At 36.9% G+C, this 15,659-nt stretch overlaps 1 protein-coding gene across 7 annotated transcripts in view; it reads left to right on the top strand.

The window, feature by feature from the left end:
• The window catches only part of HECTD4 (HECT domain E3 ubiquitin protein ligase 4), a 109,532-nt gene that overhangs the window by 50,331 nt on the left and 43,542 nt on the right, over nt 1-15,659 (top strand). For all 7 annotated transcript variants that reach the window (XM_065568796.1, XM_065568794.1, XM_065568795.1 and 4 more), the window contains 17 exons: nt 353-477; nt 1,749-1,902; nt 2,784-2,884; nt 3,934-4,132; nt 5,607-5,726; nt 7,010-7,114; nt 8,143-8,306; nt 8,995-9,228; nt 9,548-9,740; nt 9,909-10,013; nt 10,448-10,536; nt 11,067-11,242; nt 12,332-12,467; nt 12,617-12,758; nt 12,884-13,050; nt 14,064-14,210; nt 14,986-15,170. In XM_065568796.1, coding sequence (XP_065424868.1) covers nt 353-477; nt 1,749-1,902; nt 2,784-2,884; nt 3,934-4,132; nt 5,607-5,726; nt 7,010-7,114; nt 8,143-8,306; nt 8,995-9,228; nt 9,548-9,740; nt 9,909-10,013; nt 10,448-10,536; nt 11,067-11,242; nt 12,332-12,467; nt 12,617-12,758; nt 12,884-13,050; nt 14,064-14,210; nt 14,986-15,170 — 2,542 coding nt within the window. The remainder of the gene's footprint in view (nt 1-352; nt 478-1,748; nt 1,903-2,783; nt 2,885-3,933; nt 4,133-5,606; nt 5,727-7,009; nt 7,115-8,142; nt 8,307-8,994; nt 9,229-9,547; nt 9,741-9,908; nt 10,014-10,447; nt 10,537-11,066; nt 11,243-12,331; nt 12,468-12,616; nt 12,759-12,883; nt 13,051-14,063; nt 14,211-14,985; nt 15,171-15,659) is intronic.

Raw genomic sequence — 15,659 nt, 5'->3', positions numbered from 1 at the left:
TTTCACTATTCATCCATGTTCTCATTGTTCAGTTTCTCTCTACAGTTATCCTCATACCTTCTAGGACATTCTATCACCACTGCAGTACTCTGGCTGGCTACTTTCCTGTGCTGGATTGAGGATTCCTTCCCTCCCTAGAAACTGCGAGTGCATCCTGTAAAATGCACCTAGTTTCTCCCAGCACTTTAGGGCTTAGCATTACAAATCAAATTTAAGTCTTGGATGAATCCACTACCATAGACTTGCCAGGTCACATTATCATCATTTAATTTGGAAACCCATCATTTTGTTCAGTTGTCAGTTGTTTATTCTCTAGGAATTTAAGTATTATTGTATAACATTTTGTACCTAGGAGCTAAAGACCAGTATTTTGGCTCTTGCTACACAAATCCTGACTGGATGTGATGAAGTTTTAGAAATGCTGCAACAGGTCACTACAGCTCTTATAAACAGTGACATTTCTGACAGAGAGCAGAGGTAAGACAACCTGAATTCATACATTTAGCCTGAAATATATGAGCTGCTGCCCATTGTGTGAACCAGCTTGCTTAGTAAAGGGAAGCTAATACTATCAGAATTCTTACCTCCCTTTATTTTTGTTTTTAATTTAATGATCAAATTATTGAAGGGCTTGGAGCTATTTCTTAATATGAATTATCCTCTGGCATCCCTAAGGCAGTCTTCCTTTGGAGAGCTTTGAATCGGGCTTTCCGTAAATTGATTTCAGTCGTATTAACATAATATACAGATCAGCAGAGACACTCGAAAATCGTAAGCCTCTTTAGCTCTATAGTTAGTCCAATTACTTGGCTAAGTACTATAAACATTATAATAATTGGAAACAACCTTAATTGCCAACATCCTTTTGGAATCCATCCTGCTAGAAATTCTGTAGTTTAGGGTCTTTATCTCCTGAAGATCTCCTTGGCAGCAGCATTTGTATCAGTCACATTCCTTGGTGCTACTCTAATACCCTTCATATATCATCCAAGCAGCTCCCTCTGCCCTCTTCCTTCAGGCAGGAAGTGAAACCTGGGACTGGAAAACAAAAAACTCCCAAAATCTTATTGAGGGTTTTGAAAATGTCTCCATGTTGAAAAAAGAAGAGTTAGGCCTAAAAATAAGTAACTGAAAATATCCAGAATGAAGGAAGGCTTTTCTAGAAAAAAATCCTGTTTCAGACTCTAGGCTTTGAGCTGCATATTCTGTTTGCACCCATAGGGTCTGTATTGTGTTTTTGGAATACGTCCCTTTTTTTTGGACTGCTCTCTTATTGTCATACATACAGATTTGGATTTTTTGTGGGTTTTTTTCCTCATACGTAGTCTTGGAGACTCAGATGCCTTACAGCACTTTTATATTGTAAGGAGTTGTGGACTGGGTCCTGTGTCTACCTTTGTGTTGGTACAATGCATAGCACATTGGGGGCCTTGATCCCAACCAGAGACTCTGGGCAATACAGTAAATTAAGAATTTAATTATCATTCAGCAAACAGTCTTCTAGGACTGTCATTGCTTAACAGAAAAGATTGTGAACCTTATCATATATGTTATGAGATTCTGGAGTGTTCAGTAGACAATAAAATAGACAGATTTTTCTCAATACACTTGCCCATAAAAGTTTACTGCTGCACTTTGAATCATTTACTTACGCAATCTGATTTGGTATTAAACTCTTTTCTTTAAATAAAAATAGTAGTGGGTCTGTGAAAAGAATTGTTAGTGTGTACTTTTGACTCTTGTTGCAGGTTAAAAGGCCTGGAACAAGTTACCAAGGCTACTATGCTTGGTCACCTGCTTCCGGTATTACTGACATCTCTGATGCATCCAAATTTACAGACCCTCACCATGGCCGATGCACTGATGCCTCAGCTGGTACAGCTGGTACTTTATACCAGTCAGGTATGGCCTTTCTACAGTGGATTGAAATATACATATTTTTAAAACAAATTTAAACACATAAATATTTAACTTATCGATGGTGTTCTCATGAAGGATACCAGGGTAAAATATCAAGAGTAAGGAATAATGGTGAAAGGTTAGTTCTCCAAAATGAGCTGTGGTGTTGGTGGGGTTCTTCCACAATACCAACATTGATAAAAATGTAATAAGAACTAGTCACTTGTTGTTGTTTTGAATCAAAGCTGTCCTTGTGTTGTTCACATACAGGGAAACACATTTTAAGGTCTAGGGTGAAAAGACCAAGTCCTGATATGTTCCAGCTAGCAGCAAATTTCTCCAAACTATTAACACATGGAGAATTTTCTAATTTGTGATGGTGTTTACACAGCTACATTAACTAAAATAATTTTTTTCCTTAATTTGTTAGCTCAAGGGTTCTCAAACTTGCATGGTGAGGATCATATCCTACAAGAGATTTTCATATGCCCACTTCCCTTCGCATGGGCAATTTCACAATGTCCCTGTGGCAACTACAGCAGTTGTTTATCTGGAAAAGTAATAATAGGAAAGCATTTAATTTATTTTTAGCTTTTTAAAAAAATATGTGATTTAGCAACTAGAAACAATGAGGCGAGCTGGTGGCATGTTTCCAGCCAGCTCTCTACAAACCATCAGCAAGTGTTCCATGGATCACAGTTCAGGAACTGCTGCTTGGCAACTACTAGTAACAGAAACAGATGCTATCCATTGTGCCCCATCCAGTTTAAGTTACAGCATTAATAACTATGCAGCGTAATATTAACAAGCTTCAGAAACCTACATGGTTCTTACAGTGAAACATGGTGTTTATGTATTGTTAAAGTTGTTTGTGTTTGTTGCAGACGGCCTTGTTGCTTAAAACCCAGTCTCCAGTTTTCTCAGAGGTGGGCAGTTCCCCCAGTGGTACATCAGAGCAGAAGGGCAAGCTGTTCCCTGATGAGAGGTGATTGCCTCTTACTCCCAATATTCACGACTTTTATATTGAAAACACTCATTTTTTAATTATGTTGCTCCTGGTCTGACCATTGCTGAAAAGTGACTCATAGAACAAGGATCTTAAGGGGTCAGCATTACAGTAGTCTGAATCTACAAAGCAATTTTACAGAACAAGACTTTACAAAGTGCATTTAATTTTTTGAAAAGAAATAATTTCCCATAAAGAGTTGAAATATGGGTCTAATGGGAAGCTTAAATGAAGTATAGCATGCGTGTGTGCTCTCTCTAGCTTTGGGAAAGGATTTCTGCATGCTTGAGCCCTAGGTCAATGTGTAGAATCATAGAGAGCTTTATAACAAAATGTGGTTCACTATAGCAGCATAGAGTATATTAAATTCATTGTGATTTTTAAGTAGTAAAGGGCAAGATGTAATTTATCTTTAGTCCTGGTTTTAAATCTTAGGTCACAAATGAAAAGAATATAGCCTCAACGTAAATCCAGTTATCGTGTGCAAGTTTGGTTTAATGTCATATTTAGCTTTTCCTATTTGCACTGGTAGTTTTGAAAGCAGATTTTTTGAGATATGGTAAATGCAGCCACTTCCTTTCCACTCCAGACTTGCACAGACTTGAATGAAATGTTACGTATATATTCTTTTATGGTGATTTTATCTTTTATCAAGCATTATCCCAGGAGGGAAGATGGATTATGTATTAAAATTCAGAGACTGGAACCAGTTTATAGTACAATACATTACTTGTTAGATATAATTTTTCCAGGGATTTCTAGATTTCTAAAACTGTGACATATCCAAGTTTACTGGTTACAGCTTGACATATTTTATTTGTAATTTAAAGCGCTCAGGTTATTTAAGCTGCCATTGTACCCTCCACACAACTGCTTAAAGTGATTAGACAAATATTTTGTTTGCCATTAGTAACCCGAAGAGAATTTTTAGGCTTTTAAAAGCATCTTATGGTGGTGTTTGAATATACAATGCAAAACAATATATGTACATCGTCAGTACTACCTTTTAGCTTTTTCTGTGATTTCAGAATGCTAGAAGAGAAAGAGGAGCCAGGTTTTCTCACTGGCTTGAAAATCCCAGCTCCGTGGGCTGCCGGGAAAACTGTAGAAACCGTGCATCCTGTCAGGGACAACTATAAATTTAAAGAAACTGTACATATTCCAGGAGCTCGCTGTTTATACCTTAGATTTGATAGCAGATGTTCTTCACAGTACGATTATGATAAGGTAAGCAAGGGCCAGTACAGAAACTTCTTTATTATGTGTCTTTCATTAATGTTTCTCATTTTCATCTTTGCTGCTTCTCCTCATCCATGGCACCTTATTACTAGTAATGAGGATGATGTGGGAGGTTTTTACTAACAGCAGCACTAACATACTGTAATTCCACAAGGTCTGATTGTCCCTAGAATCCTAGAATTTAGAGATGAAAAGAAATTTAGGGTAGTAGGCAGCTGTGAATAACTTCTCAGGGGAAATGTCAGTCTCATCTCTTAGCACGTGTAAAACTAGGTTGCATTATAGACTAGAAAATATATGAGGGAGCTATCCTGAAATGGCAGAGAGATTGGACTGGATGATTTAATAGATCTTTTCCATCTCTGATTTTTGTGGGGGATAATTTCTATAATTTTATTAAGAAAAGGTCAAAAAGTATGGGCTAAACATTTACAAAGGACATTTTTGGAACATAACATCCAGTGAATGTCACTGTTGTCTAACAGGAAACTTAGTTGGTAGATCCTTAAAGAATTAGGTTCCGTACAGAACTTTTCTCCTAAGGTGCTGGAATGTGGTGATGGTAATTCAATGGAAGAAATGTAATAACCCTCAGAAAGGTTACCTCCCCTACAAACCCAGACCAACATTCCCTGTTGACATCCATTTCATGACTGCTTAGATTATTCCTCTTTATTGTAAAACATGTTGAGTTCATTCTCCTTTTTTTGGTCATCCAGTTTTCCTTATTTCTTTAACGTTAATTTAGTTGTCTCCTTTGTAGATCAGCACAGTTTGTTCAAACTGGGCAGAACTGGAAAGGATAACTTTCTGATTATAAATGGCTTGTTTACATGGATTAATATGAGTATGTCTTTTCAATTTCAAGAATATAGCTAATGAAATACCACCCTTATTTTCTGTGTACTCTAAGAGCCACTTACACTGCTTAGTAATTGTTGCTGTGTATTATCTAACATTGTAGTTTGAGTCCTGTGAAAGACTTACTGGTTTTGTCACCAGTAACTTTTCAGCACTTTAAAAAAAAAAAAAAAAAAAAAAAAAAACTTTGGGCCTCATCATGTCCCCATTGAAGTCATTTGCAAACTGTTAACTCCCATTAACTTCAAAAGGAGCAGGATCCAGCCCTTTATTTAGAGAGGCAGCATGTTCTTGTGGGTTGAACATGGGACTCTGAGAGCTAGGATTGAATTCCTGATTTCTATTCCAAATTCTGCCACTGACTTCCTGTGTGATGTTGGGCAAGTCACTTAGCCCTCTCTGCCTCAGTTTCCCCATCTGTAAAATGGGGATAATAATACTTACCTGGCTGCCTATCAACCTCACAAGGTTGTTGTGAGGATTTGTTTCTTAATGTTTGTGAAGCGCTTTGAAACTGTAAAGCGCTGTGTAAGTGCTAAGTATTATTATTAGATTTTTTGTTTTTCTTTTACAGTCTAACAGTGTATTTTATGTTTTGAAGTTGGTGATCTATGCTGGTCCTAACACAAACAGTAGGAAGGTTGCTGAGTATGGAGGCAATACACTGGGATATGGCAGCCGTAGTGTCTTAGGAACGGGTTGGCCGAAAGACTTAGTGAAGGTACAGTATTACAAAACAACAATATTTCACATAGAAAAGTCCCTTTTTGAAAACTGCATAGAGATTATTTTTAACTCTTATTTTTAGCAGTGGAGCCCAAATATTTTAGTGTAAGCTTATCTTTGAGAGCACTCGCTAAGATGGTGTTTATGTCCTTGGGGAAGGAACTCTTGTCCCATACAACATTACAGTTGCCCATATTTTATAGGAGCATGGTATTCATTTTGGCAGTAATGGCATTCCACAATCAACATCTTGTAGGGGAATCGGGAAAGAACTGCACTTCCAATCTCTGAGACTTTCAGGACACTACCATTCCCCATGAGTATATATAGCAAAAGTTCCTGCTGACCCTGAGGCTATGCAAATAGTCTCAAGGACCATAGGGGCATAGTTTTAGGACTGCACACAAGCCACTAAAAATATTAAATATAACAATTTCTGCTCTCCTACTCATTTGTCTGGGTTTTTTTTTAAATCAGTTAATATGCATTTTTTGGGAACATATATTTAACAAGAAATAGAAGTCTGAGATTCTCAAAAACCTATAGGAGCTCTATCAAGATTGGTGAACTTAGAATGTGTTCAGTATGTTCTCTCTGACTTATGTAAGATCACTTCCCTTATGTAGTTGTGGTGAAGCATAATCCTGAGTATTGTCCTATACTAAAATTGGATGTGTACTTGATAAAACATATGACATTGTCAAAGAGGAAAGCGAGAGGTGGTTGTTCAGTTAGACAGCAGTGCTTTGACTTTCAACTTGGAAGTTCTAGTCTTGGGAATACTCTGTTCCAGTGGCTCAAATTAGCAATGATAATGTTATTTTGTCAGAAATTACATCGTTTTGTTAGCAGCCCCTGCTGTTTACTTAAGTTATTTTACTAGCTTCCTCTACTTGAAGAGCTTGCCTGTCTGTTTGGCCACAGGAAAGGAGCTGGTGATTATTGCCTGTGCTCTCAAAAAAATAAAGAAAAGGTTTTAGTGGAAATTTGTCTGCCTGGGTTAGCTATCATAGTAGCCATATGGCGACACATTCTTTCCTTTGCCCCACTATAGACAGTAAGCAGCAAAACCTAACCAAGGTGTAATCAGAAATGGATATCTGCATGAAAAGGGGAAAAGCTTAATTAGCATACATAATTGGAAATAAAGAGAATTTTTAAAATAAAGCAACTGTCATTCTTTTTAAAATTAATCCATAAAATAAGCCAGTTTTATAAAAAAAAAAAGGTGTTTGCATTGTTTTAAGTGTCTTTTTTCCCCTCCCTTTAAAATTTAAGGTGGAAGGGGATACAGTCACCTTCTCCTTTGAAATGAGGAGTGGCCGTGAGCACAACACTCCAGACAAAGCTATGTGGGGCTTTGCTTGCACTGTTCGAGCACAGGTACTGTCAATATGACCAGTGTTGTCAGATAAGCTGAACTTAAATTTTTCTCTGATTTACATTATGTACATTATTTTAATTTTAAAAAACAAATGGTGGTTGTATTTATGAAACAGACCTAAATGTTGGGGTTTGGGTTAAAAAAAAACAACAGAACAGCTGTTTGGATGGCCATCACTTTACAGTGGAAGGGAACTACTGCCTTAGATCTCTCACTTCTTCATTGGCTAGATAGGGTTAGGCACACTTTGTAGTATGATTAGGCTTTGGAACAATGGATGACAGTTCTAAGTCCCCTCTGCTTATCTGTTATGAAGCATCAATGGTGCGGACTTGGAGGAGACCACTAGATATCCATCCAGGCTTGCAGGATATGAGTTCAGTGGGAGTGGGGGGGTTGAGTATCTGCTAGTAAGCTGGGCATCAAAGGTATAAATAATGGCTCTAGGACAGACTTGGGAGGAGAGGCAGGAAACTGGGATCAAGTACTATGAAGAAAAATTCATACCACTGTGCCCAGGAGATAAGACAAAAATCTGGTCTAAGAAAAGATAAAATGGAGTTTTCAGAGGTGATGGATTGCCTGCCCTCAGAAAAATAATTTAGTCCTTTTGGGTTATATGGCTTCCAGTTTTCTAAGCACATGAATTTCTTAGTACACCTCTACCCCAATATAACGCTGTCTTCGGGAGCCAAAAAAATCTTACCGCGTTATAGGTGAAACCACGTTATATTGAACTTGCTTTGATCCACCGGAGTGTGCAGCCCTGCCCCCCTGGAGCACTGCTTTACTGCATTATATCTGAATTCGTGTTCTATCGGGTCGCGTTATATCGGGGTAGAGGTGTATTCAAATTCAGTTCTTATACATTCTGATTTGTAGTGTTAAGTAAAAAATAAATAAAATTGCCAGAGTTTGTTTTATTGTGGCACTGTATGATATGCATGCCATATTTTGAAGTAGATTGCTTAGAGAGCCACTTTAAAGTTAATTGGATTGTTGTGGTTTATCCCTGTCAATACTGCAGGAGTCTTCAGAAGATGTGTCAGGAGGATTACCATTCTTGGTTGACCTGGCTTTAGGCCTTTCTGTGTTAGCTTGCTCCATGCTAAGGATATTATATAATGGACCAGAAATTACGAAAGACGAGGAAACATGCCAGGAACTCTTAAGATCTAAACTGTTACAGAGGTAAAAAATCTTGGTTTTAATCTGAATTTAATGTAATTGTGTGCAGTGTAATTGTAGCAGTGTTAGTCCCAGAATATTAGGGACACAGGGCAGACTTTGGGCTCGCCACTCTCCTATAGAATAATGGGTTTGCCCCGGCCTCCTTGATCCATCTTTGACCTCCAAGTTTTATTCACTGGTATTTTTAGTAAAAGTCATGGACAGGTCATGGGCCATGAATTTTTGTTTACTATCCATGACCTGTCCATGACTTCTACTAAAAATACCTGTGACTAAAATGTAGCCTTACTCATAATCCATGAGGTAGACTTTTTCTGCGCTGTGAGGCTTTGGATTCATGTTTTGTTCCAAACTTTGACATGTGACAATTCACTTGGGGTAAAAGGTTTGTCAAAATTTGACTCAATAAAGACTGCTTCGGGCTTCTGCATTATAAGACAGATCCTGTTCTCGTTTACGTCAGTGGCAAAATTTCCATTGGTTTCAATGGGTGTGGTATCCAACCCTTATGAAGCATGAACCTCATACTTTCTTCATGTTCTGAAGTAAAACCATATATACAATATTTTTAGGCAGGGTGTTGCACTATGCCTTTCTCAACCTGAAGAGTAAGAGCTAGAAAGAAACTAAAGGCTCTTTAATAGGTAACTTAAAGTTAATGGGTAACTGTTTATCTTTATTTTCTCAGATGCCAGTGGCAGGTGGAGGCCAATGGGGTAATATCTCCAGCCCTCACTCCAAGTCCTTCTCCACTGCCTCTTACTATAGATGAGGATCGAGAATTCACATATCCTTCTGATGTCCTAGTTCCTCCTGTAGGACATTACTTTGATCTGCCTAGGATCAGGTTGCCTCCAGGAATCATGATAAAACTCAGGGAAATATCTGGACGTGCTCGGCCTCAGTTTAGACCTAGTATAAAGTAAGTAACTGTTTCTTCACCACTATTTTGCTAATTTATGTTTTATTATTATTGAAATTGATACACAAAGTGCTGTCAAATGCACAAGGCAAGCAAACTAAATAAAAATATTCTCCAATCCCTCAGTAGTAGTAAATGTAGGATGATATTTGTAACAATAATATTAAGCACAGAAATATCAGATGGAAATAGATAATTCTCAACTTGGTGTGCATTCAATAGTTCCTAAAGCAAAATTTCTTGAATACTGTGGCTGGTGAACTGTAAATATAAATGATGTTGTATCCTTGCTAATCAGTTTGGTTTCCATCTGTAACAGAGAAGTGATTCAGCCAGATGTAATGGAGGAGATGGTAGTTTCATGTGTTATTAAACATTTGAACTTGGTTGATGCGCTCCAGTCCCTAATAAACTTCCAGTATCAAGAAGAACATGCTGAGGAATATGATTTGCTGTGTAAAATTATGGGAGAGACCTTTAAGAAGCTAAATGCCATGGAAAGACAATTGCAGGTAAGACTGCTAAAGAAATAACTTTTATTACTAACTACTAAGGATATTACTAACATAGAAATGTAAAAAAAAAAAAAACTCAAAATGCACTTGAAGACCCGTTTTCTCTTACTGAAGCTAAGATAAATGGATGCCTATGTATATTCAATATTTTTGTATCTTTACTAGAGTGTAGCTGAATTGGAACAGAGATGGCAGAATGAGGTAGATGATGCCATACATGGGAAGCTGGAAAACAATGTTCCATTCTTTTATGATTATCATTTCAATGAGGTAAGCATTGCATTTATCCCATTCATTTATAGAGATAAGTTTGTTCTCTTATTTTTGCATTTGTAGACTGCAGTATAATTACTCTTTTCTTTCATTTACTGCTAAGTTTTTCAGTGTGTAAGTTTATTAGTACTAAAAAATTATAGTGCATGCTTTCAAGTTGTCTAATGTATATGCTGACAATAGGAATTCATCATAAATGTCGATCACTATTGCTTTTTGGAGTAGTTTTTGTTAGGAATATAAAAAGAGTAAGATCTCCGAAAAATGTATTATGATTTCCCAGTGTCTGTATCTGCATTAAAAAGTTGGCAATTAGATATGAGTGATTAATATTCTTGGTTTGTAACCATGGACATTTTTAATGCATACGTGCAAAAAAAAATTCCATGATCCTACTGAATCGGATACATTTTTATCCTGTTCTTCTCTAGAGCAAAATGAAAGAATTGGAACTTCTATGTTCAATGAAAGAAATTTCCTTTGATGGAAGTGATCTTGAGAATATGGTCCTGTCATTGAGGTTAGTAGTTGGATCTGTTAGCTGAGCGTTCTAGGCCCTGATTCAGCCTAGGTTCTTAAGTATATGCATAACTTTAATCACATGCAGTCTTACTGAGTTAGGTAAGACTACCCACTGGTTTAAAGTTATGCATGTGGTAAACGTCTTTCCAAATCAAGACCTAAGTCTTGTATGAAACTTCTCGGTGATTTTTACCTACCAAACAGAAGCCTTGATTAGATTGTTGTTTTGAAAATAGAATTGAAAGGCCTCTTCAAATTGCTGCTTTGGGAAGATCAAAGTTCATCAAAATTTGAAATGCTGGAGACATAAATACAGTTAACTGTTTATGGATGTTATGTAACGGGGAGGGAGAAAAAAAAAACAATAGGATTATTCTGTTTTCTATTTGAATACATTTCTTAACTCAAAAACAGTAATTAAAGAGATTACAAGAGGGACATCTTTAAAATGTTACCAGTTAAGATATGTTATATCAGGAGGCATAAAGAACAACTAAGTTTACACTGTTTTTTCGTTCACCATTTTAGGGAGAAATTTTTTCAAGAAGTCAATTCTCTGATTCAGAAGCCCTCACATCCCTTGGCTAAAACAAAAACATTAGTAAAGAGCTTGATGAATAGAGCAGAGCTACTGTTGCATGTTACTATTGCAGCACAAGCTGGTATCACAAGAAGTATATCCGGTACCCCTGCTGAGACACCAGGTACCAATTTACAGTGCATCTGATTATTAGACCTGAATGTTTGCTAGTATTATTTGCTATGAATATAAATGACACCTGTAATTAATCATCTGTAATGCCCCTTAAGATCACATTTCTCTACCTATATGTCCTTTTCCATTTAACAAGCAGTGAATTTGTTTTTAGGGCTCTGTTTACTATTTGCCTACCAGTGTCACCATGTTACCAGCATAACTCTGTGAATAGTGTTAACTAATTTCAAAACCAATAAGTAGAATTTGCAACATTAATAACAATTATATTGCAAACATAGTCTGTTTAATCTTTTAAATTTCTCATTTATATAGCTTGATTTTAAAAATAAAATAATTAGGTCTTCTGATTACTATAATCTTGCACACCTCAATCGAATCGCCTCTGATTCCTCTCCTTTCCTATTGATAAATAATTCCAGGTTCTGCAATTTCACATTATAAGTAAATATTTCATTATCAGACTATTATTAGATGGTGTAAAGAGAGAGGATTAAGAAGGTGGTAGCCCGTCTACAATAACCTTTTTTATCAGAGGTTGCCTTAACTGGCTGTAAAAATGAAATGCAGAAACTTTAAGAATTACCCGTTAATTAGATGGTCTTGAAATGTTAAGATAAACATGGATGGAAGACAACTTCTAAGGGAAGTGACCCAGTGTTAATTAACATTTCTGGGTCTATAGAAACTATTTGTTCTTTTTCATCCAAAACTTATTAGGTACACTCTGAATTGCTGATGTAAAATAAAAGTGAAATTACATATTTTCCATTTTCCTTACCTAAAGCTGACTCAATGATACTGCAGTCTCCTAACATGTAAATACTACACACAGTAATAATAAAACACATAATCCAAATAAAACCAGGTACCTTGAAATAAAACTTAAAAATGTATGAGGTTGCCAGCAGAAGAGCCATTTAAGTGGAATTTCAGATTCTTGCGTGGGATTAGGGGAAATGCATTTGGTGTTTTGTGTAGGTTGTTGTTTGTGTTTTAATTTGTTTCCTAATTTGTTTAGAAATTGCTTTACACTGCAAGACCAGCAGTGACAGAACTTTGTTTTATAACATTGCAGCTTGTAAATCAGCATCTGAAACAAAAGTGATCTCTCATGCTGTCCGCCAGCCTGTCTTCCTTCGTAGCATGTCGGCACCTTCTGACCTAGAAATGATTGGAAATGAAGATTTGGAGTTCACTAGATCAAGTCAGAGGTATGCAGATGGTAGTCCACTGAATTGCTGTATGAAACACCTAAAAGTATATTCTGTAGTTCTGTTAATAATGTACCATGTTTTTAGAAGAAAATTTTTCATAGATAAGCCCATTCTTAAATTCTCTAATAAGTGCTGTTTTCCCATAGGCGGCGCCATGTTACTAGTCATAGAAGTAGCTCTTTTACTCTTCTTCAATCTTTGACCGTCGAAGATAGCAGAGATAAACCTACATACAGTGTCTTGTTAGGGCAGCTGTTTGCTTTCATTGGGACAAATCCTGACCAAGCGGTATGTCATGCTAAACATGCTAAATCCTTATATGCTCAAGCACAAATGTAACATCAGCTTTTAATCTAAATTGAAAGGTACAGATGTGAGGCTTATGTAGTAAAACAGAGACATTTCTTTATAAGGTATCCAGTAGCAGTTTTCTGTTAGCTGCTCAGACCAGGTGGCGTCGTGGGAACACAAGGAAACAGGCACTGGTGCATATGAGAGAGCTTCTAACAGCAGCAGTTCGGGTTGGTGGTGTTACACATCTTGTGGGTCCAGTGACTATGGTGCTTCAAGGAGGACCAAGGTAAGTTGTTCCTCAGAACTTTATTAAACTTTTGGTCCTAGATGGTGTGCTTTATGCAAGGAATGGTACTGCATTACACCAACAGCATTAAGGAGATAACTGGCTTTCCATGCCCAGGGCATGAGTTCTCAGACTTTGTTATGACCAGTCCTCTTGTGAGGCATCTTGGAATTCCTTTTAATGTTTCCCACAGTGCTTCAAAAGAATTGGTAGGTCCTATCACCTGTCAGAAGGTACAGGTATCACAGAGTCTTATGAGATACTGCTATTTGAGGACTAGCTGCAAGTGATTTTTAGCAAGTTCATCTCAGTGCATGACTAAAGACAGGGAAAGAAGTAGGAATTGTAACCCCACCACCAAGATACCTGCTGCTGCCTCTCAACCCCTTTAGGCCAATGACCCATTAGTTGAGAACTGCTGACTTAGGAGAATTGAGTGAGCGAAGACTTGGATTTGGTTTGTATTATGTTGTTGCGGCCTAGTGGCTGTGTGCAAAGCTAGGGAGGTAAAATGTTCAGGTGTTAACAATTATATAATACATTTCAACTAATGGCAAGAACACATAAAGCACGAAAGAGATTCTTTTATATTTGTGATTTAAATCTAAACACACACCAAATAAAATGAATTGATAAGATCTGAACTAGTGGGTTTTATGGCATGAGGTAACAAAATCGGATTTAGGCTCTTTTATAAAAACTTTTTAATGTAACTGTAAAAGTAAATTCAAATAGTTTGTTGGGCGTCTGGAACCAGTTTCTCAGTTAGGCAGTGTAGCCAGAATGGTGATTTAAGTCAGTATTTTGCATGCATTTTGGAGAGCAGAACAAGAATGCCGTATTTTGTAGCATTAAGCATTTCTTACATTTTATATAAATCGGGTATAGAATTTTGTCTTCAAATCTTTCATGAATTCTTTCAAATTGTGGCGATTTCCTGTAGCTTTGTTTTGGAAGCTTTTAATTTTACTTGGCACAAAAAGACATGATTTCAAATATATAACTTCCAACAGAATCGAAGAACTCACTTGTGGCGGGATGGTGGAACAAGTCCAAGAAGCCTTTGGAGAGACCATGACCTCGGTGGTTTCATTGTGTGCTCGTTACCCCATTGCTTGTGCAAATAGCATTGGCCTCTTGTGCACTATACCATATACAAGGTAGGAAAGGTTTTGCTTCAAGAAGGAGAGAGAAAAGAATGGTTAGATTCTTTTTATACAGTTGTGCCATATAGTTACGTGTTGCTTCAAAGGGAAGAATTATTATGTAGAGTGGAATGGACTTTGTTGTGGTTTTTTAAAATCATCCTGTAATATCTCCTGGCAGTGTATTCTGGTGGAATAAGCACAGGGGTGAGCATTGGGAGGGCCTGGGTCTTGGCTCTGCCACTGATTTGTTCTATAGCAATGGGCAAGACACTTCAGCTTTCTCGGTTTGCCTAAAGTAAGCATAGTACCTAGCCAACTATCTCTTGGGGTGTTGTGAGGATTAATGAACATTATGAGAGCATTTTGAACATATAAAGTTCTATATAAATATAAAATATTACTGTTGTTAATGGTGAGGCATGAAATAAAGATGATTGATATGTCTTCCATTTTTAGCAGGTGGCATAACTCAAAATGATGCTCTGTAGACTGCATATAGATTTAATAACCCTTTATATAGCACTTAAGCGTCTATTAGGAACAACTTGGCATCAAGACCATGACATTCAGAGATAATGCTGGATGACAAACTTGGAGAATATCCTGTTACATTTTGTCCCTTCTAAGGCTAAAGTAATGGATGAAACATTGAATTGTCCAATGCTACAATGAAAGATGTGATAAATAGATACAGTACATATGCTGAGAAATGTGGGATAGCTTGTGTATGTTGAAAACGATTGAGAAGTTATGCAGTACAACCTTAATTCTTTGTTCTTCCGAACAGGAGTGAAGAGAAGTGCTTGGTACGCAGTGGCCTGGTGCAGCTTATGGACAGGCTCTGTAGTTTAAGCAGCCAGACAGAATCCAGCTCAAATGAAAAGCAGACTAAAAAACAGAAGGTGGCTACTATGGCTTGGGCTGCCTTCCAGGTCCTAGCCAATCGCTGTGTTGAATGGGAAAAAGAAGAGGGTAGGAGCAGTGTTGATATTACATATTGTCTATTTTAAAATTGCTGCTAGACATTGAGTTTGTGTATGAGAGGAAACAGTATAGATATTTTTAAAATCTTGCATTGACCAGACACTGACATTTAGGAATAATTATTTTTATTAAATATAAAATATTTTATTATATATATTAAAAGTTATGAAGTGCTTTGAGATCTATTGATGAAAAGTGCTGTGTAAGAGCTAGGTAGTATTATTTATTATTATTTATTTACAAATAGTGTTGAGATGGGATTTTAAAATGAGTGGGAGGGGTGGTGTGTTTAAATGAAGAGGGGCTTGGGTGACTTAGTGTCAGGTTTAATCAACAGTATATGCAATGGCTCAAATTCTTCTTTGGTGTGACTCCAATGGAATAATTTTGTCATTTCAGTATTTTTTTTAATCTGATAGGCTGTTGGTGAACTTGAAAAAGTTCTGTTGACTCTCATATTCTTATATTTATAGAAAA

Source organism: Chrysemys picta, chromosome 15, assembly GCF_011386835.1.
Source record: "Chrysemys picta bellii isolate R12L10 chromosome 15, ASM1138683v2, whole genome shotgun sequence".
NCBI classification, from domain to species: Eukaryota; Metazoa; Chordata; order Testudines; family Emydidae; genus Chrysemys; species Chrysemys picta.
This window is presented reverse-complemented; position numbering and strand designations above follow the sequence as displayed.